This window comes from Orbicella faveolata, unplaced genomic scaffold, assembly GCF_042242905.1.
Source record: "Orbicella faveolata isolate gen_17 unplaced genomic scaffold, um_ofav_v1 contig_46, whole genome shotgun sequence".
In the NCBI taxonomy this organism is placed as follows: Eukaryota; Metazoa; Cnidaria; class Anthozoa; order Scleractinia; family Merulinidae; genus Orbicella; species Orbicella faveolata.
In genome coordinates this window covers 13,361,917-13,378,397 of record NW_028301576.1, presented here as the reverse complement: position 1 = coordinate 13,378,397, position 16,481 = coordinate 13,361,917, and the positions used below count along the sequence as shown (strand labels likewise).

The 16,481-nt window shown below is 38.1% G+C and overlaps 2 protein-coding genes across 2 annotated transcripts; both read right to left on the bottom strand.

Annotated features, from left to right (window-relative positions):
- Positions 1-3,857: 3,857 nt before the first annotated feature.
- On the bottom strand, positions 3,858-9,754 carry LOC149098497 (receptor-type tyrosine-protein phosphatase S-like). Its single transcript, XM_089276699.1, has 5 exons — positions 9,352-9,754; positions 8,248-8,278; positions 7,675-7,968; positions 4,937-5,233; positions 3,858-4,183 (listed from the first exon to the last, which is right to left on the bottom strand). Exons 1-5 carry the CDS (start codon positions 9,694-9,696, stop codon positions 3,858-3,860), a joined length of 1,293 nt encoding a protein of 430 aa, XP_089132825.1. The 5' UTR covers positions 9,697-9,754.
- A 423-nt stretch (positions 9,755-10,177) lies between these two features.
- On the bottom strand, positions 10,178-15,250 carry LOC110041291 (cell adhesion molecule DSCAML1-like). Its single transcript, XM_020746573.2, has 4 exons — positions 15,024-15,250; positions 14,194-14,490; positions 12,350-12,649; positions 10,178-11,571 (listed from the first exon to the last, which is right to left on the bottom strand). The coding sequence occupies exons 1-4, from the start codon at positions 15,145-15,147 to the stop codon at positions 11,363-11,365; spliced, it is 930 nt and encodes a 309-aa protein (XP_020602232.2). The 5' UTR covers positions 15,148-15,250; the 3' UTR covers positions 10,178-11,362.
- Positions 15,251-16,481: the final 1,231 nt, after the last annotated feature.

The window sequence follows — 16,481 nt, the reverse complement described above, 5'->3', positions numbered from 1 at the left end:
GGTAATTAAATAATTTTGTTTAGAATGATGGTATGATTATAAGAACATAAGTAACATCAAAGATATTTACCATGAAATTTAAGGTGGCTGAACACAGTTTTTGATACCTGTGTTTCATTCACCTTTTTCTCTAAAACCCTTGATCTCTCAGTCGCCAAAAATGGCAGCAAGCAATTTAATAACACAAACTTTGGTTTTTTGATGGTTACGCTGACGTGGCTGCAGTTGCCTTGGCAACATGAATAAAAATATGAAGGCCTTTAAAATCGGTTTTGTTCATTAGATTTTCTCGATAATTTGCATGCAACAAACTTGTAACGATTCTCACAAGTTAACACCATTTTGCTAATAATTTAACAGAGATCTTTAATTATCCCTTGTTGAAGGTTCACTGGAATATCTAGAATTTCCTCTGTTAAAGTTCAATTATTCTCAATACTCCAGTTACTTATTTCCTAAAGTATTTTCCTGCTAAATTTCGTAAAATTCTAATGAGTGGTTCTCGAGAAATAGGCGTATTTCCGAGAGTGCCATTTTTCATTCAATCGCAATTTTTTGACTTGCTACGCATTCGCTGCATTTAACTGGGTTCTTTCGGTAACAAAGAAAAAGCTGAGAATTGCTGGGTTCTTTGCATCGTTACCTTTTCTAACATACCTTTGTGATAAAAGACTAAAGCCATTAATACACTGTGTTCAATTATAGAGAAAAATAGTACAGATAGTGCGGGTGTTGGGTAAATAAAATGATCGCTCTATTGACGGCATGTTTGTTTTTTGTAATCCTTGTGCACGCGCTGAATTGCATCAGCAAAAGCGCGCGCGAAAACTGTGTTCGGCCACCTTAAAGCTACAATTCTTCAACGGTAAAATGTAGCCAAATTGTACTGTACAGGTAATAACATGACTTACTTTAATTTTTCGTATCTGCTCAAACACAAGGCCCACTGAGTAGATAAGGGGCTTATCTCTGCTGCAGAGGCCTTCAACTCCACAGTCATTTAATTCACACAGACCATTGGCGCTTGCTGATCTCTCGTAGTTGTGGGAGATGCATCTTGGTTCGTCATGACAGGCCTAAATACAGTTTAACCAGCCTCTGGCGTGCAACTTGTGAAAAACATGGCCACTCAATACGTGGTTGTTTTCTGGTACTGGTTGAAATGGCAGTATTTTTCGTCAAAAACAAAAGAAGTGTATTAAGGCAAATCAAGTTCTGAAACATCTGTAAGAATTATCGATTCGGCGACTGTACAGTACATATTCATATTAAGTGATTGCGGTCATCGTTGTTTACTTTTGAAAATTGTCAGCTGCACCTGCATGGCATTTAATTTTCCCTTAAATTTGTTTGCTAAGGAGCAATTGCTAATGAGAAAGGTCATTTCCATTGAGCACAGTGTGACAGTAACGTATTATTGGCAAAATGGATTTAGCAAAGTTTTAATATGAGCCTTTGGGCGTGCAGAGGTTCGAGATTGAGAGAAGAAAAGCTAAGATTTTATTTATCCTTTTGTAAGTTTTTACAGGTCATTATTTGACAAATTTTAAACAAAATTGTTTCTACACATACGAATTTAATTATATATTATTTAATTATATATCTTATATACAGTTACAAGAATTTCTTGCCCCCGCAATTAGTTCCAGAACTAATCGAGGCGGGGGCAAGAGTTTATATTAAAGAAAGTAAAGCAAGAAAAAAAGTAATGATAATTACAGAAGGTACAAATAAACGATATCTAAAAACTACAGGAAACAGAAAACAAAGTAATAGTGTAATATACACATACATAAGCAACTAGAATACCATTATTAATAAACTATGTTAAGCGTTAAGTTAGAGAACTTCTGTATCAGTTGGGAGACTTCAATATAGTCGTCTTCACATTGTAACACATCAAGGAGTAGTTCCTTTATTTTTTTGCGGAATTTAGATTTGATTGCTAATTTTACTGAATGAGGGATGAATTCCAGACAGAGACGCCAGTTCTTTTAAAGGATTTCTTCACCTTCTCTGTTTTTTTTTTTTAAATTTTACAGAGAAGCACTCATTCATGGATGATCTGGTATTATACCGTATAAAGCATCATTTCATAAGTATAATTTCGTTTCATGTTTCGTTGGTATTACATCTTTATTACTGTTCAATACTGTGATACGTCATTAAATTCAACTTATCTGCTAAGTTGTGCCAAAGTTATCATGCTCGGTTTGATTGTTATGTTCTCTTTTTCTAGCCACATGTCCCTGGACAAGCACCTAACATTCTAACAAGAAACAAGTGTATTGAATTACTCTTTAGATCAAAACATGCATACATCATCCAACCAGCCAGTCAGCCAGTCCGTCAGAAAGAAAGGACTGAAAAAAGGGAAAAGCTAGCTTTTATTGGCACAGTTATTTAATTAACAACAACTGCGAAAAAATCCATTTGAAGTCTCTTCAAAATCGTAACATTAATTTTATAGGAAAAGGGAAAAGACAAAAACACAACACAACACTACACAACACAACACAACACAACACAACACAACACAACACAACACAACACAACACAACACAACACAACACAACACAACACAACACAACACAACACAACACAACACAACACAACACAACACAACACAACACAACACAACACAACACAACACAACACAACACACATTAGAATCAACGGTGACTTAGACATGGCAGAAGGGCTCGCTGGGAGAGTTGCATGGGTTGAAATCACGTGTTGATTGTCGGAATTCAGTTCCGGGGGAACATTCGTGCTGATGAATAGCACCTCCGCTGGAACACCGGTAGAAGTGAAAACAACTGTTCGGATCTTTAAACAAGGCATCTTCATCTCTCCAGAGGCACTGGAAAACACCTAGAAAAGTCAAAGTTGGACACGTACATTGGACAATTTATCACTACCTGGAAATTAATAACTACAAGCTGTTTCCCTTTACAGTTATGTAACAAGTTTATCTTGCACCACCGTCCTCGTGGTAGATAACACCAAAAGGATATATTATATACAAGTCGGGAACAAAATCGAATCTGATTGGGTGGCAAAATACGAATAAGCCGTTACGATTGGCTTGAATTTATTTTATCTGATTAACGAAAAAGCAACGCTTATGTGGTCTGATAATTATGTTAGGGTGTTTTCTCTCAAATTTGTTCAAACTGCTTTTGTGCAATGCAAATTGTTAACTGAGGTGTCTAGAAGCAAAAAACGTATCACGGGAAATTGTCTATTTTACAATATTATGAATGATTTAAATTTGGTTCTGAAAAATACTTGAACAGTAATTTGTTTGCAGGTAATTTGCAGTTTATGAGCTGGTGCATTTTTCGGCTTAACCTTTCAATTCTCCGTAGAAAATAAGATGACGACTGTACATTTTATCACAATACCATGCGAGCCTTACACAGCCCATAAAGAACAAGGAAAGCCATATTTTTTGCAATATTTGGCCCTGTGCTAACGACGTTGTGTATGCTAGCTCTTAAAGAGGCTCAGTCACGGTATTTTGAGTTATTTTGGCCACATACAAAATTACCTTTAAATGGTAGGAAACCTGAAAATAACAGTTTAATAAGACAGAAAAACACCAAAGAGACAATGATAAACCATAAAGGAACAATGATGGCTAAGGATGGAGAAGATTGACACGGATTACAAACGACGAATTTGAAAAATTGGGGCTAAACTTTTCAATATGCGCAGACCGTGACTGAGCTCCTTTCAGATGTCAATCCTTTTCTGGACGTTTTTATGACCGTTGTTAAAGTTTTCGTATACTAATAATTGTGGGTAAATATACCCGTCGCCATCTTTTTCCTACAAAGGGTTGATCTTGCCGCTTATGCTAGCAAAAAGTAAAACTTACTGCCATTGCTAGTGATCACAAACGTGGGAGAGCTAGGAGGTCCATCTCCACCTTGATTAGATGCCATCACAGTGATGCTGTATTTTGTGTCCTTGGTAAGATTTGTCAGGGTTGCAAAACGTGTTGGAGTTCTTATAGACTTGACGTGCATGGTATCTTCAGGCGTGGCTGAATGGTAGGTAACTGTGTAACTAAGGATGTCACCGTGTCGATGGCCTTCTGGGACCTCTCTCCACGTGACACCAACACTGTGCATAGTTTTGTTAACTGCTCGAACAATTTGGGGAGGTGCACTTGGTTCTGAAGGAACAGATGTTGTATTCAATTATATTCATTTTGAGTTATTTTGACCACATACGAAATTGCCTTGCAATTGAAGAAAACCTGAAAATAGTAGTTAACTATGATGGACAAACATCAAAGAGATAATAATAAACCATAAAGGAACAAGGATAGTTAAGGATGGAGAGGATTAACACGGATTACAAACAAAGAAAATTGGAAAATTTAGTCTAAACTTTTAAAGAGTCGGAAACGGTGACGCAGCTCCTTTTATCCGTATTGCAGTGATATACACCATGTACATAAGGTGGGTACAAACGAAGAGGCATGTTATGTCACCAGTTCAATATTTTTAAGAAAATGTACTGTTCGCATGAGGTGTAATCTGCGATAAACCAGCATCCCATCCAGACTAGGTTGCACAAAATCAAATTTTAAAGATGCCAAGGTAGGGAAATACCATAGTCTTTGTCAGTTCGCACTTCCACAACCTTCTCAGTCGCGCCACGTTTTTTTTGCTGGGGTTGAATGAGTTATGATGAATCAAACTGGTGAATATAGCTGATCGCATGATTTCTAGTGCAACTTGGAATAAATTAGGACGAGTAAATGGAAAGGAGGGAGGCATAGCTACTCTACCCCCGAGATGGGTTGCCAGCCTATTGTAGAATATTAATGGTACGTATATTTGCCCGGTTGCCACTGTAAGAAGCTACTATCCATTGTAACAACCTAGTTCATTTGTAATTGTAAGTGCAAAAATAGACTTACTATCCGGATCTGTAGCCACAAAAATAGGTTCACTAGCTGGTCCATATCCCTTACTGGTAGAAGCCATAACTGTAATGATGTAGTTGGTGTTTTGTTCCAAGCCATCTATCTCCAAGAATCGGATAGGGGCTTTGACTTCCTTACTTTTTGTCTCGTTGTCCGTTGCTGATGTATAATGCACTTTGTAACTCTGAATGAAACCATGGCGTTTATCGTTTGGTACTTTATACCACGTGACCAGTATACTTGCGGACGTCTTGTTGACTACTGTGATGTTTTGAGGAGCTGCTCCGGGCTCTAAAATGTGTCATAATTTTACATGTGTATCAGTAGCCAACGCTATTCGATAACAATAAGCGATCAACATGGCATGGTTACTAAAGTAGTAAATAAAGTCGTAATGTCTCTATGCATGCACGCATTCAGTGGAGCGTTTATAATGAAGTATGTGATGAAGTAAATCACATTTGCGAACTAAGGATTTGAATTATAAGTTAAAAGAGATTTCTGTAGTTTTAGTTTAGCAGTTGCAAAGACAAGAACTGCATAGATGGCCAAAATTCGAGACAGTTAAAACAAGCATCACCAATACCGTGTTAATGTAGCCTCCTTCAAATAATTAACTTGACTTAGCAGAGCGTTATATACTATATCAGGAGCCATAATCGGGGACAGAGACCTTAAGCGCGCGCCATTTGTAGTATTGGGGTTGTCCCCATGATATGGGACAATAATTCTAGTTTTAGAACAAGTTGCGCCATCACCTGAGGCACACGCGCGTACATGCTGCGAGGATTTTTGCGGATGTCGCGCGGGGGAATTGGCGTCCGAAATTCCCGAAATTTTTCATGTTTTTAGCCCACAACTCAACGCGTTTACGTCTGTTGGAATTTTGCTTAAGTATTTTCATCGTAACCTGCTACAGTTTGAGTGAAGTGAGACAGTGTCGAATTTAGGTATGTTCCGCTTTAAGCTTAGATATTTTTCGCTGACCAAGTTGTGTTCCGACGGATGCTTCTTTTACATGAGCTGTACATTACTCCACTTTAAATTTGACATATGCTGAAGATTAACAGCTTTTCCATAACACAGCAAAAAACTAGCTCGATATATTTAGATATAGCAGAGCTTCAGGACTTCATAGTTTTCTAGCTCCTCTTGCCACACGCTTGCGAGGAATTTGCCAGTCTATCGCGACCGAAAAGTAAAACAAAATAATTGCTAGTTTGAGTTTCGCCTGAATTGTAAGCAACGCTTGATGTTTCATCAAGGCCCAGTAATTTTACGTCCGTAGATACTGCTCAGTTTTATCCGTGTAAAAATCCAGTAAATTCTCTGTTGTCGATGAATGAGAGCGCCCGCCAATGAGTGTTTTGTACAGTCAGTAAACATGACAAATTGTACTTCCGCCGCACTTTCGTGTGAAAACGTACAACGAACTCAAACAATAACTCTATAGTTTTTAAATATGTTTAAGATTGATAAATGTTTGAGAACATATTAAAAGCTAAGCTGAAAATATACGAATAAAGCAGAAATAATCAGCAAAGTTACGATGACGCTTTCTTTAATCAGCTTCGAATAACGATTTCGATTTTGTTGATCGAGTTTAAAATATCAAAACTCCTTGTCTATTTTTATTTTCGCAGTGTAAAACTTCACTATGCTTATGTTGAAGAAACACACATGATGTTAGTAGCCTTTTTTGCGTTCGTGAAATTTGTTGCAGCATCTCAGCATAAAAGATAACGAAAGAAATCTTTGTCAAGATTTGTTGACAATTGAAAACACCGACTCGGACTTGAAAGTGCACGAGCTGTACTATGCAAATGAGCTAATTGTACGCGTCAGACTTCCTTTCACAAACTCTTGCAAACTCACCAAACAAGCGGAAACAATAAGAAACCATCAAAACAGGTTTTGGTTATGATTAACCATTGTCCGAGAAACTCACAAATTAACTCGATACCAGAGTAGAGAGTTTTCTTGCTATATTCTTAAGTTAGAACAAACGCAAAAACATACGCGTAAGCTTTCAACTAGCGCGAGCAGATCTTATTATTCATTCCCAGCGCGAGATTGAAGTCTTGTTTTCGACCCTGAAAAACCCACCTTTTCCGTTGGCTTAGAGCATAAAACTATATATAAGCGCCCTGGTTCTTAGTCCCTGCCTTATTCCCTGCCATCGCCGTGAAAGATACGCAAGAGAATCTCTCAACTCTCACCATTTGATCATGCAACGTGACAACATCCACGCGAGAACCCCCGACATGTACGTGGATCCGCGCGGATATATGACGTCAGGATGGCGCAACTTGTTCTGTATATAGAAAAATTGTCCCATTTCATAGGTGCGCGCGGACCCCAAGACTTACGGTCTCCCTACCCGATTATGGCTCCTGACTATATTTAAAATTTCTTCTTGGAAACGCTGTCAAGGAATCTTACCCTGAAGGCCGTACTTCTACTTAAAAAATTAGATTGTGAGCTCGAGGTTTGGTACATTCAGATAAACGACCAAGTGTGCGATTTTCCTTTCTTTTTCATTCAGTGTAACGCTTAGTAAGGGAAATAGAAAACATTTTCTTTACGTTTCTATCGAGAAGGACGTGGAAATACTAGTCTGCGGCTAGTCCAGCGTTCCTAGAGCATGTCTCGTTCGCTCAAACTAGCACCCTTGTTTCTGTAGCCCAATAGAGACACGGCAAATGTTTTCCATTTTATTCAATATCACTTACTTTCTTTGTCCGTCTTCACAATAATGATGTCACTGCCAGGACCATCTCCACATTCATTGAAGGCAAACACTATGAGATTGAACCTTCTGCCTCTCCTGAGTCCTGTTAAGTTGGCCATTGCAACGCTGAACTCTTTTGTCTCCCCGTCACCATGTTTGCCTGTTAATATCCAATTCACCTTGTATCCTAGAATGTTGCCGTGTAATTGATTGGACGAAACAGCATCCCACGTAATGAAGATGCTGGTGGAAGTCTTGCTGACCGCTGTCACATTTTGAGGAGGAATTACGGGCACTAAAAAATAAGATTTATTTAGCTTTTGCATTTAAACACGAAATAGTAATAATAAGGAAATAATAATAATAAAAAGGCTTGAGCATGCTTTGATTCAAGCAGGAAGGAAGAAACTCGAGCCGATATATATAGACAAGTATTTGTCTCTTCCAAACCCTTTAGCGCTTCTCGTCACTTTACCCAACCAATATTTTGGGTGAATCTGAACTTAGGAGAACTTTGAAAATCTGGCTCTTGCATTTCAGTGCCTTTATAAATGGTAGAAAATGATATACTGACCTGATTTATCCAAAAAGCAGATTCTTTGTTGCTGTGATTATTTAGTGGAATCAAAAGAAAAAATGTAATGTGGTTTGATTTAATTGTACATCGGATTTTCATTAAATAGAGTGAAAATTAGTCAAGGACAAATAATTACGGTATAGTGTATAAGCTGTTGGTTGAACCCGGGGGCTGGAATAATATATATATTTAACACACACTAGCTACGTAGTAGTAAGCACTGTGAACGTTTAAAGATTATAGCACATCGAAAACTTATTACCTATCCTTCAATTAAAAAATATACAATATTTAGAGAGGAAGCCACAATTGACACTCTAACGAGGTTCTCATTAGAACCCAGTTACGATTTTGCGCCGAATAGGTTAAATGTTTAAACAATAGAAAGAAGATGCTTTTGGAGCTCCAGCTTGGTTTTTAGAATAAGGTTTGTCAACAATGACAGCTCATATATACCTTAGGCAACGTTCACTACCCTCTGAAAGGACTATTATTTCTTCTTCAGGTAAAATTTTTGTCGTTGGCTTATTACGATAAATGTAAAATGAATGTAGCATTTAATTTTCACCAGGAGATTGGCTGGTGGATGTAAATTTTTATTGCATGTAAATTGTCTTGCAAAAAATAGAATTCTATTCGAGAATGATTGACTAACGTTAAAACATAAAACGGTTGTTCTCAAGAGCTAGGGAAGTTATGTTTTTAAATTTCGCATCGAATTATATGATGAAAAGTTGAAAAAAATAACACGAAATGGGCTATCTAAAATTAACTACTTCCCATCATGCAAAAGGCCCATAGTTAACCGAAATCCATGTAGGGTTATCGAAAGAAATAGGCCGACAATAACAAAAATTCTAACGATTTTTGATAACTTTTAAAAAGTTACGAGATCCTAAACATAGATGTAAATTTGATTTGCAGAATGGTCTACCTAATACTGCTCATCATAAAATAAATTCAGGCCGCATTAAAGATATAAAATTTGAATAAAATAAACAATCCGTAGAGAATAACACTTCAGGGTCACATGTAAACTTCAGCTGCAAGTCTTAGTGAACGCCTGGAAGAGGCTATGTTAGGTATCGACACAGTACTCACCTCGCTTTGTCTTATCTGTTGAAATACAAATCCCAGTGAGTAGATAAGGGACGTACTTCTGTCGCATAAGTCTTCAACTCCATAGTCATTCAATTCACACAAACCGTTGGCGCCTGCTGATCTTTGGTAGTTGTACGAGATGCATCTTGGTTCATCATGACAGGCCTGAATACAGTTGAACCAGTCTTTGGCGAATAACTGCTGAAAAACATGGCCGACCAAAGCATGGTTGTTTTCTGTGACCGGTTGAAATGCCACAATTTTTTGTGGTACGAAAAATAAAAGAAGTATGCTGTGATAAATGAGGTTGCTGAACATCGTCAAACTGGCGGAAAGAGGCTGCATTATCAGATTAAGCCTTTACCTTTTACACATGAAAACCAGACCCAGCTGCCTACAGATGGTAATTACCAACTGACGCATTAAAAGCTCATAGCAATTGATCGGTGCTGTCTTCCGTTGATGTTTGTTTGAAAAACCCTAGTTGCTAGCATTTAAAATTCTAGTACTTAAAACTTATCATGTTCTTTTTCTTTGTCGTAAATTTTTCCTTATTTTGAGTAAAAGATGCTTTTAAAACGGAGGGACATTAACTAAACAGTTACATTGAAATTACTTATTTCACTATTAGCAGTTACATTCAAACATTAAATGGTGCATGTTTTGACGTGTTACTCATCACAGTGTGACAAATATACGCTTGAAAGTCAGGTTAAACCTGCTACGGCTATCAACGAGCCACAGATTGTCTACTGAAATTAGCAAGAAATTAACCATTCAGGAGTACAGAAGTTCAAGTTCGTAAAAACAACTCGTAACTCAAACGTCAAAACAGATATTTTAATTCGCCCTAAAAACTGAAACTTCATCATACATGTTACTCGACTGGATACACTAAACGGAAACTGGATATGCGCATATAGTTGAACCTTCTTTGATGATATTTACTTTTTACTTTATTTAAAAACGCTGGTTAAAAACTGAATACATATGCACCAGCAACGGGAACTTAAAATGTTCACCGTCGTACAACATAGATCTTTCAACATGATTAATATATGAATGAAGGCAGATAAACTCTATCGGCCGAGAACCAAATCTATTTATAGTAAGAGAGAGTGATATGGTTTAATGCCTAAATCAAGCCAGCCATACTATTATTTATGCAAAAAAGCAAATCTACCTTTTGTTTCAAATGATTGTCAGTATGAGGCTTATGCTTACTGGAGCTTAAGAAATTAATTTGAAATACAAAATAGTTGGCAACCTACCTATTGTCAAATACTCAAATGCTAAATAAGTTCACAAAATCTAAGGATCTAAGCAACGTTTAAATGATTTCCTGCAGTATTGATATAAATGAGCATCGATACAATAAGCTTGCCACCGTACTAATTTAAATTGTTTTAGACTAACGCAGAACCACCCAGCAACTTCTTAGATTAATATTCATAAACAAATACTCTTCAATGTCACATGAAGTGTATGAGAGTAAGCTCGCACCAAAAATTCGCATTAAGGCGTCCGATGAATTTTCCCTTAATCTATTTACCTATAAGACATCATTCCTAGAAACTAGGGTCCTAAACAACAGTCAACAGTTGTTTACCATTTACACGGAGAAACCGGTTCCTCAACGGTTTGTACAAATGGTAAGCAAAAATCCCTGATGGTGAATTCCTTTCGGATTGTCCATTTACCATTTCCTTATAAACTCCCAATTTAGCGAAAGAGACTAGGACGAATTCCAAGAAGTCGGCGAAGAATTGCAAATGATAAGGACATTTTCCACTAGGAAATTTCGGTTGGAAATATTGTCTGGAACACGTTCCGTCTATTTCGAAAATTTCCCGGTCGCTCGAGTAAAAATTGTCTTACCATTTACGTTCAGACCGAAATTTCAACCGGTGTTATGGAAGAAACCCTATCGGAACTAACTTTAGGTAGTATTTTGAGGGATAAAGCTTGCTTTGTTTAGTTGATAAAAAAGACTTTAGACAGTTGCCGTTGCTTAGACATGGCAATAGGGCTCGCCAGGATACTCGCATAAGCCGCCAGACGGCGATTCTTTAAATTCCGTTCCTTGGCGACAGTCTACAAGAATTATAGCTGCACTTGTAAGGTCACACTGGTAGTAGTGAAAACAACTGTTTGGATCTTTGAATAAGCGAATGGCATCTGCTTTGAGCTGTACTTTTTCCAATGGACACTGGAATTCACCTGGAAGATGTACAACGTACAAATGTTAAGTTTAAGTTGTCGGTGGTGGGCGTTACATGCGATGCTTTTAACAACGTGTTGTTATCGACAAAAACACCTGTTTATTTGGTTTATTAGTTAAAGATTTTTTTTCTCAGTGTCTTAGGGCCTGTTTACAAGGAGGGAGGGCTACCTTAGCAGGCGGGTTAACCCTAGCTATAGGGCAAAAGATAGCCCGGGTTAACAAGCAAAATTTCACAGGTAGGGTAACCCTACATTCCGGAACAACTTAATGCGCGGTTGCACTCAAAGGGTGTCGAAACAATTAGAAAGTTAACCCGGGTAGGCGGGTTAACCCTACCTGGAGTGTTTACAAGCTAAAGGGATTAACCCGCCTGCCAGGGTAACCCTATCACGCAGAGAGCGTACCCCGCCTGCCCGGGTAACCCTAGCTGCCTCGTAAACACGATGAAGGAAAAAAAGAGGAAATGTGTTAGTGCTAGGGTAGCCCGCTTGCCAGGGAAACCTGTTCGCTAGGGTAACCCTCTCTCCTTGTAAACAGGCCCTTAAAACGAAGAGTGTAGTACAATTTCATATGGACATCAAACGCGCAGGGGCCTTAAAACGGGAAGCAAACTAATACAAAGCTAGAGGATTATTGCTAAATTGGCTATTGTGCCTCTGAAGGCAATAAACTTGAGCCCCTACCAAAACGATACGAAATAGTCTAACGGGTTGGTTTGCTATCATCCTTTCACACACTCAATGTTCTTGTTATAGATGTGAAAAGAAATCTTACTGTCATCGCTTGTGTTAACAAATGTAGGAGAGCTAGAAGGTCCATTTCCAATTCGATTAGAGGCCATCACTGAGATACTGTAATCTGTGTTCCTTGTGAGATTTGTCAGTGTCGCAAACCGTGATGGAGCAATGATTAATTTCTCCTCTACGAGGAATCCAGGTGTAACTGAATGATAACTGACGGTGTAATTCACGATAACACCATTTTGATCACTTGTTGGAACCTCATTCCACGTGACGCCGATACTGTCCATGGTTTTGTTAACTGCTCGCACAAACTGGGGAGGAGAACTGGGTTCTGAAATAAAATGCCATGGTTATTCCTCTATCCCCTAAAACTCAGTAATTTAGAATTGCATGTTACATATTCACGCGTTGATATCATAATATATAGATTTAGGCCAGCCTAAAAGCGTAGCTCCTGGGCCGTGTTGTTCAGAGTCAAATAACCCAGGAGAAAGGTAGAATTTTGATTTCAGTTTTGTAGGTTTGCGGCGCGGTTCTCTGTATATTGTTTGGCCTTCTGTTTTGAGCTTTAATAATCACTGTATACACAAAACAAAGCAGCCAAAAAACATTTGTATAGAAAAAAAAAGTTATAATTCGGTTAACTTTTAATCCTTGGTTAGCGTTAACCAGCTTCCGAACAATCCTGCCCTGTTTTCAACAAGTTAACCTGAGATGAGCCCGCAATCCAATCGAAAAACCAGCACTTGGTCAGCGGTCAACTTCAAAAAACCACGCGACCTCGATAAGCTGTAAACTTGAGCCCGCGATATGGTCACGTAATACTGGTCAGCGGATACCTTGTTTTGACAGGTGTCAATTGATCATAACATGGATGTCCAATATCAAAGAAGTACACGGTAAACCAAGACTGCATGTCTCTGTCAACCTATTATTTGGAGTATGGCGGCCATGTTGCGCGACTCCGTCGTCGTCGCCGTCGTGCGTACGCGCCCACGAGCAATACCGCTAGCCATGATGACCATGAGAAAATCAACTCATGGGTTTCCTTTTCTCTCCTATATGAGTATGGGGCTCCGCTTGGCGGCCCTTCGGGCCGCCGGAGCTCCGCTATTATTACAGAAACTACACTGTAAAACTCTTTTTTTTTTAATTCTTAATGCACTGTTTTGAAATGGACTGCCTGTTAGGATAACGTTTCTACTCAAGGACATCGAGGAATTGAAGAATAAAATTACGCTATTCTCGACCACAGGGTCGATCGATCTTGAAGCTTACTATCACGATTCCAAAAGTCAAAACAGTAAAACATATGTTTAATGATAGAAACCTAAAAATAATGCAATAATTTTGTTGAAAACTACTCTGTAGGTTTGCTGAAGTTATAAACGGAGTCTTGTGGGAAATTACGTATGCCAAGGCCGTAGTCAGATGCAAATATTTATCTAGACAGCATTTTGAAAAAAAGAAAAATGTCTTTCATATCATAGTTCATATATACTATGTTCATATATATTATATTCTTAGTATCCTGAACAAATTATGAAACTGAAATGTTTACCGAGGCAACTGCCTCGGCTCGCCTGTTATTAGTCTTGGCCCTTTGTCAATGAGACCGCCTTGCGAAATTGAAAATGATTGGCAGACTGCCTTTGAAAATCACTTCAACATTTCACGTTATATTTCCATCGTGGCGTTCTGGCAAAGATTCGTGTTAAAGCGAAGCTAGGTAGTCAAAATTTAAGCAACATTTTTATCAAACTCCCTGTAGACAAATCGCCGTGTTAGTGTCCCTGTCAAGTGTTTCATACGACAGGAAATATATTACCTTTCTAGTACAAGCATTTATACAAGTAAGTGCAGAGGTAGACTTACTATCCTGATCTGTAGCCACAAAAATAGGTTCGCTCGCTGGTCCATATCCCTTACTGGTGGAAGCCATAACTGTGATGGTGTAGTTGGTGTTGTGTTCCAAGCCTTCTATCTCCAAGTATTGGGTAGGGGCTTGGACCTCCTTTCTTTTTGTTTCGTTGCTTGTTGTTGATGTGTAATCCACTCTGTAACTCTGAATGCTTCCTTGGCGCTTACTTCTTGGTACTTCACTCCACGTGACCAGTATACTTGTTGACGTCTTGTTGACTGCCGTGATATTCTGAGGGGCTGCGTCAGGCTCTAGAATGTATTGTAAATGGTATTTTAATTAAAAATATAAAACAAACAGCGATGATAAACATTTCAAAAACATGCATTTTATGAACTTGACGTTTCGTATGCCAGTCAACATACATTTTCAAAGTATAAGCGTTAAAATTTTTTTTGGAAAGCTATTTATACTGTATCAATGGGGATCTGGAACCTAGACGGAAAAACATCTGCAGTAGAAATTTAAGACGTCTCAAACGGAAACTTTCTGTAAAGTGAACAATGGAAAAGCTTTCCTAGTAAAGTAAAAGCTTTTCACTGCTGACATTGGCATTCAATGCTGGCTGCAACTCCTGAATAAATAAGGTCTATCACCGCTGTTTGTTTTATATTTTTAATCAAGCTACGATGGCTGAAGACCAAGAGTTTATATGGCATTTTAATATTCAACGGTAGTTGTATCACCATCAGCATTGTCATCAGCTACAATATTGTGAAATTAAACAACTGATGAACCGATCAGAGCGGGTATCACTTGATAAAAGTTATATAACAAAACTTACTGTCTTCGTCTGTCTTCGCATAAAGAACGTCACTAGAGGAACCATCTCCACATTCATTAAAGGCTAACACTGCAATGGCGTGCTTTTGGTTCTTTCCAAGACTGGTCAGGTTAAGGTCAGCCATTGCGACGCTGACTTCGTTGGTTGTCCTGCCATCGTTTAACAGAAAGGTGTACTGCACCTTGTACCCCAGAATTTTGCCGTTTCTTTGATTGGATGAAACAGCATCCCACGTGATGAATATGCTGGTGGAAGTCTGATTGACCGCTGCCACATTTTGAGGGGAAGCCGCGGGTACTGAAAATATGTTAGATAATTATCAACGTTTCCTTTTAATTGAAAGTAACTAAACGAGAAGAATGGAAAGGTTTGTAAAAATATGAATAATCCTACACCTTTTCGGTAAAGACTGCTTTAATCTAACTTTACTTTTTTATCTTCGCGAAGTTTAGTGAAGAGAAGGAATGGATAGTATTAAATTACTACAGAAAAACTTTTTTCACCTGAATTCTTCAAACTGCAGATTTGTTCATTCTATATTCCGTGGAGTCAAAAAGAAAAACTAAAGTTAGTTGTTGCATGAGCAGTTCGAAAACGACACTGAAAACTGAAGGCTACTGATTCAAGGAAACAATAATACAGTCTTGTATTGAGCATAAGCTGTCGACAGTTCCTCAGCTACATCAACGTATCAGCTACATCAGCTTATCAGCAAATTAATCATCTGACAGATCTGTTATGAGTAAATTGCTGGTTTGCTTAAGAGTATTTCTATGGGAATCAACTAATTACTGAATCTTATCAGGCTAACGAGATTATGTCAGTATAAGAAAGGAAAATAAAGATCTCGTACTTAAGCTTAAGCTTAGAAATTATATTTAAATTATATCTATTTTTTAATCAAATTGTATAATTTAAGGTATATTGTATCTTTACAGTAAAATTAAATTGTGCAATCGTCAATTTAAAAATAGTCCTGATGGTACTCGAGGTGCATTCACGGTGAAATCCTTCATCAGTCACCGGCGATGCGTGTCATGTTCTCGAATGGAACCGTGTAATAAGAGAAAAAAAATGTTTTTTTTCCGTAGCTAATCTATAGATTCGTATACCGTAATCTTGCAGTTTTTATCAGCTACTGACTTACTCTGCCTTCTCTTATCTGCTGAAATACAAAGCCTTTCGAGTAGATGAGGGACTTATCTCTGTCACAAAAGCTTTCAGCGCCATTATCATTCAGTTCACACAAACCATTGGCGCCTGCTGATCTCTCGTAGTTGTACGAGATGCATCTTAGTTCATCATGACAGGCCTGAATACAGTTCAACCAGTCTTTGGCAAATAACTGCTGAAAAACATGGCCGACCAAAATATGATTGTTTTCAGTTATTGGTTGAAACGCCAGTGTTCCCTGTTGTATTATTACGACGAAGAGGACAAGAAAAATGGTGGACCTGA

Bases quoted from the DNA above. Each gene is read 5' to 3' on its own strand.
- LOC149098497 (XM_089276699.1), bottom strand. From the start codon at position 9,696: ATGCAGCCTCTTTCCGCCAGTTTGACGATGTTCAGCAACCTCATTTAT. The intron at 7,969-8,247 runs GTCAGTATATCA...CTTATTTTTTAG, and splicing joins CTGCTTTTTGGATAAATCAG to TGCCCGTAATTCCTCCTCAA. The intron at 4,184-4,936 runs GTAAGTCTATTT...CTGTTCCTTCAG, and splicing joins TGTGGCTACAGATCCGGATA to AACCAAGTGCACCTCCCCAA.
- LOC110041291 (XM_020746573.2), bottom strand. From the start codon at position 15,147: ATGGCTGACCTTAACCTGACCAGTCTTGGAAAGAACCAAAAGCACGCC. The intron at 14,491-15,023 runs GTAAGTTTTGTT...AATACATTCTAG, and splicing joins TGCGAAGACAGACGAAGACA to AGCCTGACGCAGCCCCTCAG. The intron at 11,572-12,349 runs GTAAGATTTCTT...TACATCTTCCAG, and splicing joins TGTTAACACAAGCGATGACA to GTGAATTCCAGTGTCCATTG.